The 18,320-nt window shown below is 42.7% G+C and overlaps 1 protein-coding gene across 1 annotated transcript in view; it reads left to right on the top strand.

Moving 5' to 3' along the window:
• PolrMT (mitochondrial RNA polymerase) overlaps window positions 1–18,320 on the top strand; it is a 61,221-nt gene that overhangs the window by 344 nt on the left and 42,557 nt on the right. The window contains exons 2-13 of the mRNA XM_075889226.1: window positions 47–166; window positions 539–732; window positions 2,408–2,803; window positions 4,196–4,315; window positions 4,507–4,665; window positions 7,834–7,902; window positions 8,918–9,019; window positions 9,136–9,285; window positions 10,754–10,847; window positions 11,470–11,543; window positions 12,733–12,864; window positions 14,276–14,395. Coding sequence (XP_075745341.1) covers window positions 47–166; window positions 539–732; window positions 2,408–2,803; window positions 4,196–4,315; window positions 4,507–4,665; window positions 7,834–7,902; window positions 8,918–9,019; window positions 9,136–9,285; window positions 10,754–10,847; window positions 11,470–11,543; window positions 12,733–12,864; window positions 14,276–14,395 — 1,730 coding nt within the window. The remainder of the gene's footprint in view (window positions 1–46; window positions 167–538; window positions 733–2,407; window positions 2,804–4,195; window positions 4,316–4,506; window positions 4,666–7,833; window positions 7,903–8,917; window positions 9,020–9,135; window positions 9,286–10,753; window positions 10,848–11,469; window positions 11,544–12,732; window positions 12,865–14,275; window positions 14,396–18,320) is intronic.

Here is an 18,320-nt window from a genome sequence, read left to right as displayed (position 1 = left end):
GCGTTATCTTACGTGGTAATTCGCTCTTGTCACCCTGACACCGCAGCTGCAGAAAGGAGCCAGGCGATGCGTTACGCTACGAGCGCAGAACCGTCATACAAGCCAAAAACGAGGAAGACGAAAGTTGGAAAGCAGAGGAGAAATCAATACAGAGAGCTGATGAAAGGTATGCCGGCTTACGACGTGAACATAACTACGGTCACAGTAAAGTATTCAACGCGTCTGTCATTGCCGACATGGCACGAACACCGGCCTGCATCGGCGAAACGCAAAGCAAAAGCGATTCATTGCTGCTTTAGCTGGTTGGGGCATCGTAGAAGTACAAATGTTTTAAATACAAACTACAACAGTTCTTTAAAAGCCGTGCATGCTTCTTAAGTGATGTGAGAATTCATTTCGTTCTGTGGTCATGCTGTTTCTGCTGTATTAAGTAGCCTGTTGTTTTTCAATTAACCTTTAATTCACCTTTTTATGAGCCAGAAAATGCACTCGGAGAGCAAATTCCAGTTTGACCATGAACTGACTGCTTCCCTTCCAGTTCTTGAAGCACACAAAACGAAACTAGAAGGAACTGGCCAGCTTTCGAATGGAAACACTTACCATAGGAAGGAAATTATACTGACCATTCCGTCTACATGCAACGTTATATCATTGCCAATTAACTGCGCCGGCTGCACCATCACTTGTGAGAAATGTGCCTATGACAATGAAGTGTCCACTGTAGACAATTACGTAAGTAGCATCCCATCTTTGTTCCATTGGATGATTGATATTTACAGTTCAATTTGGAATATAAGTATTGTGAAGCACGCGTGTTGCAGTATTGTAACATCCTTGTGTGGAAGTTGGGGTCAGTTCAATCGAATTCAGGGAACTAAGGATATTTGCTGAAACAGGAGATAAAGTAAAAATTCACTAATACATATTGTTAATATATATGCATTTACTTTTTTTATTTATTCAAGTATACTGCAGGCCAACTTGGCCTGAGCAGAAGGGGCAGTACACATAAAAAAATAAAATAAAGTAAGAGGATAGCTTAATCCATGCAATGGTAGAATCAAAAGCTAATACCCCACAATAAAGGTTCAACAACATACAATAGTTGGATAGCATTATTTGCGCTTCTACATAGTGAAATAGAACATCAGCTTTAACAAAGTACTCTATATAACATAAAACATGCTCCTCCAGAGACAAAGAAATTTGGCAACATAAAACTGAATTTGGAAGTCTATTTCAGTCTGCTATAGTTCTGAGAAAAAAAATTATGCTTTGGCTTTGGTGAAAATTGGTTGCATTGGATGAAGTTAGTGTGTCTTGTCTGTTGAGTTGTAACAGAAGGAAAGTATGGCTAACCATTTATATTGAAGTTACCAGGCATTATGTTAGAAAGAAATGTTGTGCAACAAAACATCCTTCGGTAATGCAAAGAAAATATTTTATCTCTGGGATCATGAGTACACTAGGGAATCTTTTTTATATTTATTAAAAATGAATCTATTGGCCTTGTGTTGAATCATTTCAAGCTGATTAGTGTCTTTTAACGTATGTGGGTCCGAGTTTCGTGATGCATGTTCCCACGCAAGTGTTTGCAGCGAGCTAGCCACTGCTAATGCATGATTGGGCTCACATCATTAGCATATATTACGGCACCACTGCAAACGTAAAAGAGTTTCAAGTTAGGATTTCAGTGCATCTACTTCTTATACCTGATCAGCTTTAATATTCATCCTAGTTACTTTCAGCTGCATTGCTCTTCAATGGATTAAGAAGTTAGAATTAATGAGAGTGACAAAATGTTTCGTTCGGACTAAGCAGTCTCAGAATATATTGGAACTGCAGAAGGCTAATGCTTACTTTTATCATATTTTATGGGGTCTACAATTCAGGAAAATATGGACATTTCTTGATGGAAATTTTTATCCCGGTCGCTTTATATAGGGAAATTTTTATCCCGGTCGCTTTATATAGGCGGCACGGATACCTGCAGTAGAATTGCAAATTTTGTGCTACACCTACTCTACTCAAAAATATTCTTTGTTGAACTGGCACCTACATTGGGGGCTTTAGTCCACTTATGGTGCCGTAAGAAAGAGTGGGAGAGAAACTTTGAGAACTTGAATATAGTAGACAACCAATTGTGGCAGACTATGCATTTGAGCTGGCTGGTTCATGATTAGGAGTCGAAAAAGCAGCACTTCGGGCCCCATCTTTGTAGCTCTGTTTTTTCTGTAGCTCTGTGTTTGCCTCTCAGTACGTGGAACTCCTGTTACATGGGACTCATTTTACTGGTTCCTTTTGGTTCCATTTAAGAACTGCATTTTGCTCTACTGTGGCTCTGAATCATTGTTCAGTTTTAGTAAATAACTGTCTACAATGACCGCACATCGCACCATGCTCACAGGACAAAGTCGTCACAACTTCAAACGTGCCATCGACTTCGAGCCAGTGTCTCTCGACAGAGCCGCTGTCTGCCGAGGTAGAGGACTTAGTGGCCATACAAGGCGATACAGACATCATGCCGCATGTGTTGCCCTTTGCACCTCACGTTGCTGAACGTTTCGACGTGGATCTGGCGGAAGACGAGCTTCATGGACCACTGGAAGAGCTTGCGACATCAAAGCCAGCTGTTTCGTCGGCATCCAAAAAGAAGACTGATCCGTTCACATTTCGGCTGACTCCTTCGCAGCACGATAAGGTGGCCAAGATCAAGAAGGCGGACCTCGATAAGCTGGCACAGGAAATGCAGATTCGCAGGAGCATTCAAGCTTTCGTCGAAGTATGTGTACATACAAATATGGTGAGTATATCTACAGCTGTAGCTGACAAGCATCGTTATTGTTTAGCCTCCGAGCTGATTGTCGCGGTTCAGCAGCGCCTCTTTAGTGAGGTCGTTCAATGATAACCAAATCCTCTTAGTGAGAACGTATGATAATAGCTTTGGAGGGTGTTGTAAGGCCCCTTTTAAGGGTGGCTCTTTGAGGATTCCTTATAAGGTGCAGAACCGTAGTCAGTAAAGGAGCCATGACACTCAATTTTCTATCATAATCTGTGTTATGTGGGTTAATTCTTGTTAATTCACAAATAAGTTGGCGATATTTTACTGTATTTGGTCGAGCACTTAATTTGTAATTGGCTATCTTTATAAACACACAGGCAGCCTAAAAATTGGGCAACACTCGTGCACTGACGAGCTTTGATGTTACAAGCAACTGGCTGATTGAGCATCTGCATTCTAGCTAACAATTTTAGCTTTCTTCTTGTTAGCATTGAAACTGAACGATTATCAGTGGCTGAAATCGGAACAAATGACTATGGCTCTGCTTCCTGCTGCATTTGACGTCACAGGCGCCAAATGAAACGTCACGTGACGTTACAGCTGGCGGCTTGTAGGTCCTGCTTTGCACTGAAGTGTTCTTTTATGCCCACTTTCCATATCTGCACTGGCATAATAAACCCTATGCTTCTAGTTCTTACTGAAAAAAGCTAATTGTCGGGTCTTGCCATGACCCCTTCAATGAGTGTTGTTTAGGTAGTCGCATTGTACTTGGATCAATGGCCGGCAAATTCACCCGTGAGACGGCTCACTCAGATTCAGATCGAGCCGTGAGTTTGAGTCCATGTGAGCTCACGAGAAAAATTTGTTGCAAGTCTGAGTCCAAGTGAGTCCAGTTGAGAAAACATTTGGTGAGTGTCTGAGTGAGCCCCAAGTGCAAAATGTATTGCTGGAGTGAGTCTGAGTAAACACTTTTTTTTTGTCTATGTATAGTTCTATCTACAGCATTACATCAGTCTTACGTCTGCTCATGTTTGTACTCATGTCAAATCAATAAAATGCCCATGCATATTAAGTACCGAATGATAAATATATTGGTGTTGAAGTGCATTGACACAATTACAATTATGTGCTGATAGATTCATGAGTTGACTCACTCAGGCTCACGGCTCTATGTGAGTCTGAGTGAGTAATATTTCCGTGAGTGTGAGTGAGCGCAGCTGAGAAAAACTTTGGTGTGTCTGAGTCCAAGGGTGTCCCATGGACAACATATATTTCGTGAGTCTTGAGTGAGTTCTAATAGTACATAGATGTAAAGAAACTTGTGGCACCTTGCAGAGCTCACTAGAGGACAGTGCAGCAGAGAAGGCTGGCAATTCTATAGCAATTTCATCATTGCCGAAATTTTTTTTTCAGCTGGACAAGGCATTGTCTGCACTGCACTACCATCGAAATCGTAGTAAGGAACAGAAAAAAGGCATTACCGTTGTCGATATTGGAATCTACAACTCTCTCATCAGAGGCTACGCTGCCAAGGTGAGACTCATTCTTTAGCACAAATAACGCTACAGTTTGCTGGCTCTTATTGTTCTCGCAACTGGTGTGCAGTGTTGCGGAGGTTTTTTGACATTGGGGCTCGCTTCGATGATTTGTGCCTAAAATCATGCAGCACTTTACTTTTTTGTTGCCATTGTGTTTCGCGACCTATCAAAGCTTTTGTCTTGCAGGGAAAGTTGTCTCGTGTCCAGGAGATCATGCACACCATGGAGCATGATCGCATAAAGCCAAACGCTGCCACATTTACATCTCTTCTTGAGTGCCTCGCTCTGCAGCGCAACATTTCCCGGGAAAATGTGGAGAAAGTCATCGAGGAAATGAAGGCTCACGTGAGTCCCTCGCTGAATTCCTCAAGGCTCTTTTTGTCCTCTCCTAACTGAATAGGTTTATATGGCACTTACTATTACACTGACTGAAGAACTAATGAATGAGCATACATGGTCTGCCCAGAAAGTCGTTGCACAAGTATTTCGTGAAAAATTTATTTGCAACGCTGATACATCAACCCAATATTTTTCAAAATAGGCCGCTTCTGCCTCAACACAGTGTTCCCAGTAACTCTTCCCATTTCTGAAGGCTCCTTGCAATGCAGAAACCAGAATCTTCTTCAACTCTTTTGTTATGGCCTTTAAATTCCCTAGACTGAGCCATTGTGCTGTTCTTTGGTGCCCTGTTTTCATCAGGGGAAGATGTAGAAGTCAGAAGAAGTGGCATCAGGTTCGCGGGGTAGCAGGTTGGGGAAGCTTTGTGACGCCATGCTTCATCCGGAAGTCCATTAGCGGAGTGTGGCTCGGCGTATCGTCATGACTTTTTGGCGTTCAAGGGCGTCCTGATCATTTCTCGTCTTCAGCTTGCTCTCTTCCTTCGCAAAGCAATTCGGGCCACTCGAAAACACTCGATCAACCTATGACATTACTCCCATCAGCCGTCTCGACCATGCCATGGCTTTCCCGTGTCGTTTTACATAGTTTGAATACTAAACTTTCATTGTGTAATGCTTCTCCAACAAAATATATTGTGGGGATGACGAGGCACTTAGGTTGGGGTTGACCTTAAACTCGATCTACCATACCGGAATATAAGTCGAGATATCTTTAATAAAACAATCAGCTAAAGTCGCCCCTCGTCTTATATAGCGGTGTCGAGCCGACAGTGCACCGCTGTCTGGCAACATGTAGCTTGCATGTGCATGAGAAGCTGGACACGGCCATATTCACATTCAAATCCAATAGCAGGTTGTTTTTTTTCTCTCTTGTCTGTTTTTTTGTGTTCGTGATTTGCCTTCGATCTGTTCTAAGTTGTCGCTCCGCTTGAAATTGTGTTTTATTTTTAGTGGTCTTTTTTTCGTTCACTGAATATGAGTAGCGGTACGAGAAGGCAGTACTCAGCTGCGTTTAAACTTGAGGCTGTTGAGTTCGCAGAAGTGAATGGTAATATGGTTGCTCAGCGCTGCTTTTGCGTATTAGAAAAAAGTCTGCACTATTGGAGGGTGCAGAAAGGGAAGCTGCAGATGTGAAATCGTCGGAAAATGTCATTTCGTGGGCGAAGAACGGATCATCCGCAGCTGGAGGGTACGCTAGGGAACTTTGTGTGAGAAGTTCATGCCTGCTCGCTGCCAGTGACCGTGGATACCATTCGCAAGAAAGCAGTGGAACTCGCTCAAGAAGCTGGGCTCACGAGAGAATTTCGTGCACCAAACTCTTGGGTATGTCTATTCATGAGACGCAAAGGATTTTCTTTTTGGTGGTGCACATCCATCTGCCAGAAGTTTCCAGACGAGCTCGAGGACAAGCTTATAAACTTTGAGGGCTTCGTGAACCGGCTTCGGGAACAGAACAACTACATGACGGGGCAGATTGAAAATGCCGATGAGACCCCCGTGTGGTTTGACAGGCCTTCATCGACCATGATCATGCAGCGTGGCGCCAAAGATATGAAGATGTTGCCCATTGGCAATGAGCACTCGTGCTTCACCGTCATGCCGGCATGCGTGGCAGATGGTAGAAAGCTTCCGCCCTTCATCATTTTCAAACGTAAGACAATGCCGAAAGAAGTGTTCTCACCCGGTGTTGTCGTTTGCATCAACAAAAAGGGATACATGGATGAGGCCATGATGCTCGAATGGATAGGAGTAGTTCGGAACCGTCAGCCAGGTACACTGCTGCCTCTTTGCAGCATGCTGGTGTTAGATGAGTTTTGTGGTCACTCAACCGACGCTGTGAAGCGCGCACTGGGCAATCGCCGAGATACCAGGTGGCATGACGTCCACCCTCCAACCGATCAACGTTGCGCTAAACAAGCCGTTCAAGGACTGAGTGCGGCTGGAGTACCAAGAGTGGATGTCCTGCGACAACCCAAAGGCACCGACGGGCCGCCTACAGAGGCCTCCGCTTGCGACTGTTTGTGGCTGGGTGCTTTCCGCCTGGCATTCCTTGCCAGATTTCATGGTGGAAAATGATTTTAAGAAATGTTCCATCGGCAACTCTCTGTACGCCACGGAAGACAGCGCGCTGCGAAAGGCGGCCAGCGACAAACTCTCGTCTTCAGAAGACAGTGGGGCTTCGTCTGATGAATAGGAGCAGTTGCGATGGTGGTTGGGAGCTCCGACGATTGGGTGCGGTGCGCCCAATTCGCAAATAAATGTCCTTCAGCAATTTTGGGTTGTTTTCTTTTTTTTTTCTTTTTCGGTATCCTGAACTTTGGGGGTCGACCTATATTTCCACTCGACCGATAGTCCAGTTTATACGGTACACTCGGCAAAAGCTTGGAGACGACTGCTGATTGGTGCGCTGGCAGCTAAGTCTTACCACCACCCAACTAGCACAGGAACATCCCTCTCCTTCACCAAGTTTTTGGCAGGAAAAATTCAGTCCTACTACTTTCTGAACAAACTCTGTATAAGAACCAAATGTGGATGGAGTGCATTCGCTTTTTGCTTCACTGGTCCTAAAAGAACTTGGTTTGTGTAGACACAGGCATTGCCACTGCTGTGCACGTTGCAATATGTTGATCGTTATTCAATTTTACCAGTATCAGTGCTTTACGACGGTTGTACTCACTCTGTTCACACAATGGAGACTTGGAGGCTGGCAAAGGTATCTGAGAAAACACGAAGAACAGTGCAGTGATCTAAAGAATGAAATGGGATAGGGATAACATTAAGTTACTAGAAGATCGAGGTAAGGTTACGGAACATGAGCTATGTAGTTTAATTTGGTTTTTCAACAGGCCCTCTTGCCAATTTTGGTTGCACTCTCGAGGTTGTTAGGTGCTACCGGGGGACTGTTTTATGAAAACAATGCATCTAGGGAGTGTTTTGGGGAGTATACTGCATCATAGTTCCACAGTTCCTGTATGGCTTGCCTTACTTCAAATAAATGTGTTTTACTGTAAAATTAGAGGAGTAGATATTATATGTAAAAGGTTTTTTTAATGGTACACAGATGTTTTTCTACTCCGTTGCATGTTAATTGTTTCTTTACTGTCATTGCTTTTAGGACATCACCCTTCAGCAGCTGTTCAAGGATTGCAAGTTCTTCGGAAGTACGCGGGAGCATGTGCTTCAGGTAACACTTGCTGTGTCCTTTTAGTATCCTTTTGCTTATTTTTTGAAAAGGAAAGCGCTGTAACGTTTTGAGTCATCATTCATTTTTTTTTCTCTATTAAACAAAGGTTCAACCTCTGTACTTTGTCTGATTTAGCTTTGAAGGAGCAACAGATACAATTCCACTTACCTTTATACTTCAAAAGGGTTTGTCATTCTACAGTTATTTAGGCTCTAAAATGCACTCATGACTCATACACATGGGAATATGCACTGACGTTTGAACGACTTTAGTGCCTTGATCTCACTATCACTCTCGGGCATCTTGGCAAATGCTGGTTTTCAGAGTTTTGGCTTTATCATCATTACCAGCGAGTGATAGTGGCAGTTTTCTTTTGTTTGTATGTGGCAGTCAAACGAATGATCTTCTGATATCTTTATTTTGATGCTTTATTCTGAGCTTAGTTCTGCCATAAGGCTGCTGTGTATCCAGACTACTTTATAATGGGTTTGGACTTTTCGTGTAGTTGCTTTTTAAGTGGTATGAATTGAGATGTGAAAATTTGTTTATTTTTACTTCTTTTATTGTCTGAAGGAATTGGTGTCATTGTGATTATGCTGTTACTTGCTCATGTTTGCAATCAGATTGTTTTGACATGCCATTTGATCTTGATGTAAATTACGAAAGAAAGCACTGCATTGTTCAATGAGCAAGAACTACAGCTGTCTATGTAGGAGATAGCAAGATGGTTAGAGGTCATATGTTCGTTGATTTAGTCACAGATTAATGTGGAGAATTGAGCTGGGGCATGCTACTACTTTGACTGCATCTTTGGTGTTTACTAGAATAGTGAAATTGGGTCACCGAAGAAAAAAATTTTGTCTTTAAGAATGGGTTGAGGTTATATAAAATCGCAGTAATTGAGTCTCTCCGTGAGATGCTTTGTGCTGCGGGGGATAATAAGTAGGCTCATGCTTCTGCAAGTGATAATTCACGATGATAGTTTCCCATGCCGATAATTTTGTGTTTTCAACAGGCCATTCAAAAGGTGATGCCCGACTTTGTGCCTGAGCCATCCACGTTCCCAAGAAACTACGACTGCAAGCTCTTGCGCAAGCTGAAGAACCAAACGACACTGGTACTTCATACTGTCCCTTAGCTCGGCACGTTTAGCCTTTAACCCCGGAGGCCCCTTCTAGGGCGATTCGGGCAAATGAAACTTTTGTTTAAGTGTTCCCATACTTCTTGCTGCAGCACAAACCTCACGAGACTCCGGGTGACCTGCCCACCGTGGAGGAACTTCGTCAGTGCGCCCGGGAGCAGATGGGCTTGGAGACTGATGGCCAAATCACCGTCCAGTCAGTGGCAAAGCTGACAAATCCCTCTGATAAAGTGGTTCAGATGGTCAGCACTTGTCTTTGGCTTTTTTCATGCTCGATTGCAGGAGGTGTTAAGAAGTGTCTTACGCTTGGAAGTTTCATTGTAAAGGAATAGAATAGCACAAAGCTTGCTGCGCCCTTAGGAATAAAGATCGATGAATGCCAACTTTCTCTTAAGACTCTTTTGTTGCAGGAGTGTGGATTTATGCCGGAAGTTTGAGTGCAAAAGTTGAAGTGAATATAAATAGCAGAGGAGTTAATGTTTGTTTATTAGACATTGTGGTTATGGTTAGCAGTATCTGTTAACTAGAAAAATATGGAAAATATAAAACTTTAATGATAACCTATCTAGAGCAACTTTAAGTGATTGATCATAACATTGTACGAGTAGTTCAAGCATGGCACTATACTCTGCCATTGCTTATGCTCTTCAGGTGATAGTGGCCAAGAGGCATTGTTGTCGTACAAAGTTGTGATGCTACACATTGTCACAAAACTTTTTTCTTTCTCATAAAGTGCCAATAAAGTCACAATCACACAGTCCGATATTCCGACGCCCATGTTGACTTATTGTGAAATGCTTCGGATGAGTAAGTTTTCTGTTGTCGTTTTCTGATATGTGAGATATGCAGGACACCTTGTAAACTACCCTGGATATCTGTGTCGGTAGATCTTCCATGATAAAGCAAAAGCCCTTGTTAGAGGGCTAGCCAGAGGGAGCCACACTGGGCCTGTGCTCCCCCCCTCGAATATTTTTCGCCATGGTATATAGAACACATAATGGCACTTGACCACATCTGCCTGCCTACCACCCCCCCTCAAATACAAGACGATGCACCCACCCACCCCAAAAAAAATATTTCAGCCTATGCCCCTGCCCCATGTTTTTTTAAGTTTTTCATGGGAGCATGAAAAAAATGCGCTCTAGCCTGGCAACTGATAACTAACAGGCTGTTCTAACTGCATTGCACGCAGCTCCAACTGAAAAGAATTCATTTATTAATTTAAGGCTTAAAGGAGTCTTTGAAAAAAGTCTGGTGCTTCTTTTGTGCCTCTGCCAGAACCAGACTCTTTTCGACCAGTTGGATAGATTTGTGGCATTCCACATTGCCATATTCATTGACGTATCTCCTCAGCATATCCAGCACTGCGACAGTTTGCAATTTGCTTGACTAGACCCTTCCAGAAGGGATTTGCAAATAGGAGATTTTACTACATAATGTGTCTGTAGGTTCTTCGCTGGGGCTGGTGACCAAGAACGTTGACAAGTGTGTAAATGTAAAATGCAATAGTTGAACATACATGAACAAGGTTTTTCTGTAGTGCTGTTACCCGACCATCATACCCTCTGTTCTTTGGCATTTCTGCATGTCTGCCTAAGTCTGCTGCATTGCTTTGTTTTTACTTGTCTATTTTTTTGTCTACTTTTGTTATGTTCCCACGAATGAAGTGCACTGCTGATGCACTTCTGTGCTGTTCTCTGTTGCCAACAGAGAAAACAGGTGCAGGAACTGGAAGCATTGTGGAAAGTGAAGCTGAAGGACGCCTTTGTGAAAAACACCAGGTCACTGCTTAGTCATGCGTATAGTAAGTGCTGTTTGATCGCTCTAAGCTTCCTGCTACCTTGTTATTAATTGGTCTTATTCATTTTCAAGCCCTCGGGGAAAGAAGTGGCATCTGGGAAAAGGGACGCATCATATACTAGTCTTGTTGCAAGGAAAATATACTTCAGTTTTATATGAAGTGCGTTCAGTAGAGTAGCATTTGTGGTGTTTTCATTTCATTAGCTCTCTTGCACTTTGTTCATTTGCAATAATACCTGTAGCTGTGCTACATTAGTAATATGCCATTGCATCACTTGGAGTACCGGCATAAACATTACCCCTTAAGCATCGCCAGTGCCTTTATAGAGCCACGTGTTTCTGCCTCACAACAGCAGTCGGGACATTCCGGTCTCTCACCATTTAAGTTGTACTTTGTTGATAAAAGTATTTGCTTTGGAAAGAGTTTGCTTGGAAAAAGATTTGCTTTGGAAAGAGCTGTTGGGCGAGCTGGTGCTTTGACATAGAAACCATCGTGAGAGCGCAACAAAACACGACATGCCTGTCCTTGTCCTTCTTTTCCCGTGTGTCTTGTTTTGTTGCACTCTCACGATGGTTTCTATATTTGCTTTGAGTTGTCCGAAGTCTGTCCGTAATCTGATTTCCAGTGCACCGCGGGATGTCCCTGTATCCGTATCTGTGTGTCTTGGAGCCTGATGCTTACGTGAACATCATGCTGCAGGTGAACGTTTGCTCTCTTAATCTACATGTGCTTTCCATGAAATGTGTGTGCAGCGCTGGTCCACTTATAATTTTCCCGTTTGAATGCGCGCGATACAACAATACTCTGGTTAGGAAACTGCTCGAGTGATCTTGACAGAATTTGCTGGCATTTAACGAAAGATCACCGCTGTGAGCTCTTAGAAATGGAAGCTTCATTAAGGGCTTCATAATTTTTACAATAACAGTAAGATATTTAGGGGTTTAAAAGAACGAATAAAGTACCACGTTTAAAAGTCTACCTTTGAGTCATAAAGACAGATTCGTCACACTTCCGTATAACTATAAGTGCTATGCTAGAGCATTTAGACAGGCAGTCATGAATAAAAAACAAACAACTCTAAGCTTACTGACCATTGTTGTATTGCTTCTCAAAGTTCTGCAATTATCTCACAGATTTCAGAACAATCTGTCATAACAGTCTCGTACAGGCTAGATCTTTTCAATATTTTATAAACTTATGTAATTTAATATTGAATTACACAGTATGAAGTACCATGATTTAATTTTGTAAAAATGTCACTGGTTTGTTGCAGTTTTTCTCTAACAAAGGAAAATATGGCTGCAGTAAAAGATCTTCCTAAAATATTCATGTTTTAGCCTTTTTATTATGATTACAAATTTCTTAGTGCAGCTGATAACTAGTGAAACAGCGTATTCATTTTCAGACATTTAGAGCGGAGCTCCCGGGTTAAAAAGTTCTTCAGCTATTGGCATGATTTTTGCCCTTTTTACATAAGCTAGAAAAAGGCGAGCGGGTAACCTCAGCAAAATTTCACCATTAGGCTCATTCACCGTACGGTGCGACCGTTTTTCTTTCAATATTACAATGCTGTCACCTTTAAATTAGAAATAAGTGCTGTGGCATTTCTTAAACTATGACTGTCTATATGCAATGCATGCATCTTCATTTGCAGTGTTGTAGTTGAATGTGTATGACTTTGTCCTACTTGCTAACTTACATTTGCGGGGACAAGTTTTGGAAAATTGATATGCACAAATTTTCATAAAAAAAGTTTTGGAAGGAGACTGATATGATTTCATGCAAAAATAACGTGTCAATGGTTAAAATTTATTCTAGGTTACGAATTTACTCTAAAACTCAAATTCTTGGGTTCATGAAAGTTGCCCACATATATCTACATTTTCAGGAGGTTCGAGCGCTGGCCATGTCTTCAGAGACTTTTAGTCCATCTTTGCTCACATTGCATCATGGTGTTGGAGTCAAGGTGATGACTCGGTACATGACTGCCGTGAAGGAGCGCAACGGAATTGCATCCAAGGTCGGTTCTGTTTAATTTAGTTTAATAGCATTGGTACAAGTGCTACTGCACCTGCCACGTAAGATGGTTGTTCAGAGAGACTTTCGTGACTAAATATTTGAAATCTGTTTCTGCGTTGTGCAGAGCAAGCAACACACCAGTTTTTCACTTCGTTCGCTCAGTGCGGCGCAATTTTGAGATATGGCGATGTGCACCTAAGAGTCGGAATGCATGAGGGCTGGTATGGTCATAATCTCAATGCTTGATGTAACGAACCCAGATAAAATGAAATATTGACTATAATGAAGTAAATTGGGGATAGTCTCGCAATAGATATTGTGTCAAAAATATACTTTTATAACGAATTTTTGTATATAGCGAACTTTTTTGACTCTAAGATGCAAGTGTGTTATAATGAGGTTTGAGTGTATTTGGATGAGTACTGAAGGTGCCATGGTGGCTGGTCAAAAACTGACTTTGAGCTACCCACCGGCATGCCCCTCATAGTGGGTGCGTTATTTTGGAACGTTAGAGGTCGTAAGTTAAGATTTTTTTATACTACTCGATTCCTGAGACATCTTTACAGGCAAAACTTAAAAATTAGTTTGCTTGTATGTCATCAGAACTTATATTAGGATTAACAATTCAGAAATATCCTGGTATCAAATCAGAAACAAAAGCTAGGCAAATGCTGTTCAGCTGGCACCCTGAAGTTAGAATAATTATGTGCAGTCTACTCCCGGAGTTTTAAACTCATGTCAGGTAGCGGGCTGGGGTCGCAAAATTTTGTCCAACAAGGGCCAATGCAGCGAAAAAAGTCAGACGGGGAGAGAGGGAGGATAGAAAAAATTTGAACCAAATTTTTTTACCAATCGAAAAACACTCTTTTCCCCTTATCTCATATATGGGTTATATCTGAACGAGATTTCATGCCCGGTTTCGAGAAGCTTCTCATTGCTGATCTCCAGAATGACCAAAATTTTGAAATAGACGCTAGTGGCATATCTGTGTCTAACTGGAGCGAAGCGTTATTGATCGCAATAGGTGAGAGAATAATTCAAATATCATTTAGGGAAGCTGTAAAGGTTTTGTTCTTTGGGAAGCCGGGGGCTGCTAACGAAAAGCCAGCAAGCTGTGTGTTTGAGACCCCTGGCCTACTCTTCAGAAGATAACTACCTCGTTGATAACAAAGCTGTGCACAAAGCGAAACTTGTTTATTTTATTTATCAAGAGAGAAAGACTGCTGATGGTATGCATGGGGCTGATTTCTATGTTTCAGAAAGCAGTCCATGCAATCCTAAGCCATTGATAGTGAACTACGGATTGAGTGCTCCTTTTAGTATTGAACTGTACTGTACATTCTTTGTAGATTTTCGCTTGGGTATTGTCAGAAGTCATCTGCGGGTAACACGGGCAATTTTGTTTATCTCAGGTAAGCACGTTGTACGACAAGTATCTCGAGTACTGCCTCCAGCCCGAGTTGTGGAGCAAGAGCACGCCGCGTGAGTGGTGGCAGGGGATTGGCATCGAGAACTGCGAGGGACCTTCTCTGGTAAGGCTTTTGCGAAGCTGTGGTAACACTAATATGCATTCATATTCAAAGAAAAGCGGCGCACAAAAAAGACGGAGACAAAGAACAGAACCACACACAGCGCTACACTCACAACTGAAAGTTTAATCCGAGCAACAAGAATTTAAAAAGTAATAGCCGTGCATGACAAGTGAGGTACAACGAGATTAAGTGATACGCTCATCAATAAAAGTGAACTCTTTTTTGTGCAATGTATTTCTATTCTGTTACTAATATGCATGTTGTAACTGGTTGTACCAACTTGTAGCCTCAAGCCCCAGTCAGACAGCTAGACTTAAGTGTCGCTGCAAATGGATGCGCTTCACCACTAGAGCCATTGGCAGGCTGTCCAATGAGAAGGTTTGAGTGACAGGTACTGAAGGCAGCAAGTCTGCCGGAATGAGACCCTTGTTATGAATGTTAGAAAGAAGGGTAAACAAAGAAAACGAGCCCATCAGTTTACCCTTCTTTCCTTCAATCATAATGAGGGTGTCGTTCTGCCAGACTTATTGCCTTAAAGGGCCACTCACCAGGCCCCATAACAAATTTTAGTTAGACCGTGGACGTTGTTGTGTGTCCGTTGAGGAACATTATGCCACAAAAATTTTTTCAATCTGTTCATTACAAGCAGTGAAAACAGTTTTTTGAAGCGGCGTGAAATGATGTTGAGGCGAAGCGAGCTCAAAACCTTTGCCGCTTTCCCGCGTAGCCTTGGCAAGGCAAATCTCTTCCCTACCTTCTCCAGCATCCGACCAAGAGGTCACGCGCGCATGACGTGCCCGAGCAAGCCCAACCCCCAAGCACGCGAGCAGCATTGTTTTGTTGACCAGCGTTATTTTATGGTCTACTGCCTGTTTCTGCTGGATGGTTTGGAAACGCTGGCTTAGACGGGGTAGAATAGATGAGCACACTCAGTGCGCGAACGCGTAGGAGCGTTCCACGGCTGTCGTCTGCTCGATGTGCTGACCACAGGGACACGAACGCATGTGAAACGCCGGCACATTATCTCCGCCTCTCATTGCAATTCACGTGAAAAAATGGAACAAAGGCGCGCAAAGACATTCCCTTATTGCATCTCATTATTTATCTCATGTTTTATTCAGCTCTTCAAAGAACAAATTAACTGAACTATGCACGTCGTGTTAAATAATTTGTTCCATGTCATGTGCCACTGTTGGCAACGTCAGAGCACAGTCGTGTAGGTAGGGGACCAACGTCACTGCACTACCGTGTACGTAGGGCTATTGATACGCGGACTTTATGCCCTCATTGTCTGGGTGCGCGCGCCTGCGAGAGGAAGGGGGAGCAGGGTTCATCTTGAAATGTGACCCATTTGCGCGGCGCGTGGCATTGTAAATTTTGGAATACGTGATTCCGAACGCCCCATCTACGCATTGTGCTTGTCAGCTCAAAATTGTCAAACCTGGTGAGTGGGCCTTTAAGTTGGTGTGCGAAGAATTATTGGTCAGCTGCCAGCTCGTAAGAAGATCACGTGCTACGTGACATCAATAGGCGAAAATGAGTGCGCCACACTCGTCGCAGTTGATGGGGAAATAGCTGGTGCATAGCTCAGTTGGAAGGGCATCGAACGTGTTTTTCGAAGGTCGCAGGTTCGGTCCCCGCTCACAGCAAGTTATCTTTCCATCCACTTTCCTTTCTTCACATTAGCATTATATTTACTTCCAATAATATCTCCTATACTTTCCTTGGAACAATTGTCTGTCAGTTCTGATTAATATTGTTTTCTAACAAGAAAATGAGCCCTGAACGCTTTGCGGTCTGTTGTCGGGCAGCACCTGACAACGCAACATGGCCGTAGCAGTCTGCTGTCGGGCACCGGCCGACAAGGGTTGTTGTGGTTTAAATCTTGCAATTTTCTCACTGCAAGTTGCACGAATTTTTAAAATACATGAAGCGCCATTTCCTGAGGAATGTGTGAGCTTAGTTTGTTGAGGTTTACTTTTTTTTACACTAGGGTGCAGCACTATGTTCAGCACGAAACCTAGAGCACACCCACTCCAACACGGTTCGCTGAGAAGCATGGCCACATTTTGATTGCGTGTGTTTCACGCTGGTGCTCTTAGTGAAAGTGAAAATTATTGTAGTGAGGAAAATAATTACGTGCCTTCGCCAGACAGCGATGCAGTGATTCGACAGAAGTGAGTGACGATGACGGTGGAGACAGCACCTCTGTTTTTCTGTGAAGCCTGCAGTAACAACCCTAGCTTGCATGCCGGAAAATGCTTTGAATGGTGCCATACGCTGCCCAAATATCGCTGAAGGAGTTGCCTGCAGAATGCAGGGGCAAAAATAAGTATACTGAGAGATTTTCTTCCACAGTTCGTGTTTTTCTTTTTTTGCGATGCCAGAAACTGTTGAAATAGATTCGGGCTGGTAGAGCCTGAAAGTGGGTAAAAGTTGTAAACTGCAAAGGCTGTTTATTTATTTTATCTATTTATTAGAATACCCTCAGGGCCCGTAGGGCATTACGGAGGGGGTGGGTACAACATATCTAACACACAAGAAAAAAAAAGACAAAATAAAGAAACAAGTGTCAGATGCGCAAATCAGGAAGGCAACATACGTCAACTAAAAATGTATAAGAATTCAAGCACATACAAGACAAAGATAATTACAAGCATTGCTGAGAAATTGCAGTCTTGAATAACAAAGGGTCTGTTATTGTTACAACGGAAGAGGGAAGGTGGTTCCAATCGGCGGCTGTTTTCGGTAAGAAGGCTGCTGAAAAGAATTTGGTGCGGCAAAACGGAATGGCAACCTTATGCTGATGATCAATGCGCGATGAGTGGTATGACGGTTGTGAAATGAGGTCTCGCTTCATTGATGGATTGTGAAAAAATATCTTATGAAAAAAATGCAGTCGCGCCAGTTTCCTCCGGACAGTTAAATTGGGTAAGTCAAGGTTAGATTTCATTTCTGATATGCTAGCAGTACGGGAATAATTAGAACAAATGAACCGAACTGAGCGGTTCTGAACAGATTCTAACGCGTTAATTAAATTTTGCTGCACGGGATCCCATATAGCGCACGCGTACTCAAGCTTTGGGTGAATTAGTGATCGGTATAATAGAATTTTGAGGGACAGCGGAGCGCGAGAAAAGTTGCGGCGTAAGTATCCTAGCGTTCGGTTAGCGTTATTACAGTTTACCCTTCTTTCCTTCATACTTTATAACAGTTAGAATTTAGTCACCAAGATAGTCCTCGTGCTTCGACTTTTTATGCAGCCAAATATAAATGAATGTACTGTGCACACAGATTTAAATGCGACATCAAAAATTCTAGTACTATATAGGAACTGGTATGTGCAGTTGCTAGTGATGACTAGGCCATGCAGTTAAGAATGTTCGCTCAAATGTAAGTGTTCAAGTCGAAATTGGGCTGATTCGACATGAACTGAATGTTTAATAACTTTGGTACGGCACAAGATATTTGGGAAGGAAAGTAGAAACAGGAAAGAGCATGAGCTTCGTGCAGTGCTGGTTTCACCTGTCTTGAGGTCAGTGCTCTTTTCTGCCTTTGTTTTCACTCCTAACTTTGCCGCACTGTAATTACATTACTAAGTATGAAACAACTCATCCAAGTCAATCCAGTGTTACATGAATGAAAGTTTGTGGGTTACATTGCTCTAAATTATTATTTGAGTCCATGAGTCCACCGTACATGCTTGGCATTGAGTTCAACTTGAAGAACCAATACATAACGGTAGCTTTATTTGTATGTATTTGCCATGGTTGCGCGACACCCTAGGCAGGAGTGCGAACAGGTTACCATATTTCACAAATGAACTTTATTTACATTCCTCTTTGAAGTGCAAATTGTTGTTCCTGTCGCTGTACAGGATAAGTTGCAATGCCAGTTACAGCATACTGGCATTGCAACTGGCATT

The sequence above is a fragment of the Rhipicephalus microplus genome, chromosome 3 (assembly GCF_043290135.1).
Source record: "Rhipicephalus microplus isolate Deutch F79 chromosome 3, USDA_Rmic, whole genome shotgun sequence".
Taxonomy (NCBI): Eukaryota; Metazoa; Arthropoda; class Arachnida; order Ixodida; family Ixodidae; genus Rhipicephalus; species Rhipicephalus microplus.
The sequence above is the reverse complement of the archived record's forward strand: the minus strand, read 5'-3'. Positions and strand labels throughout refer to the sequence as shown.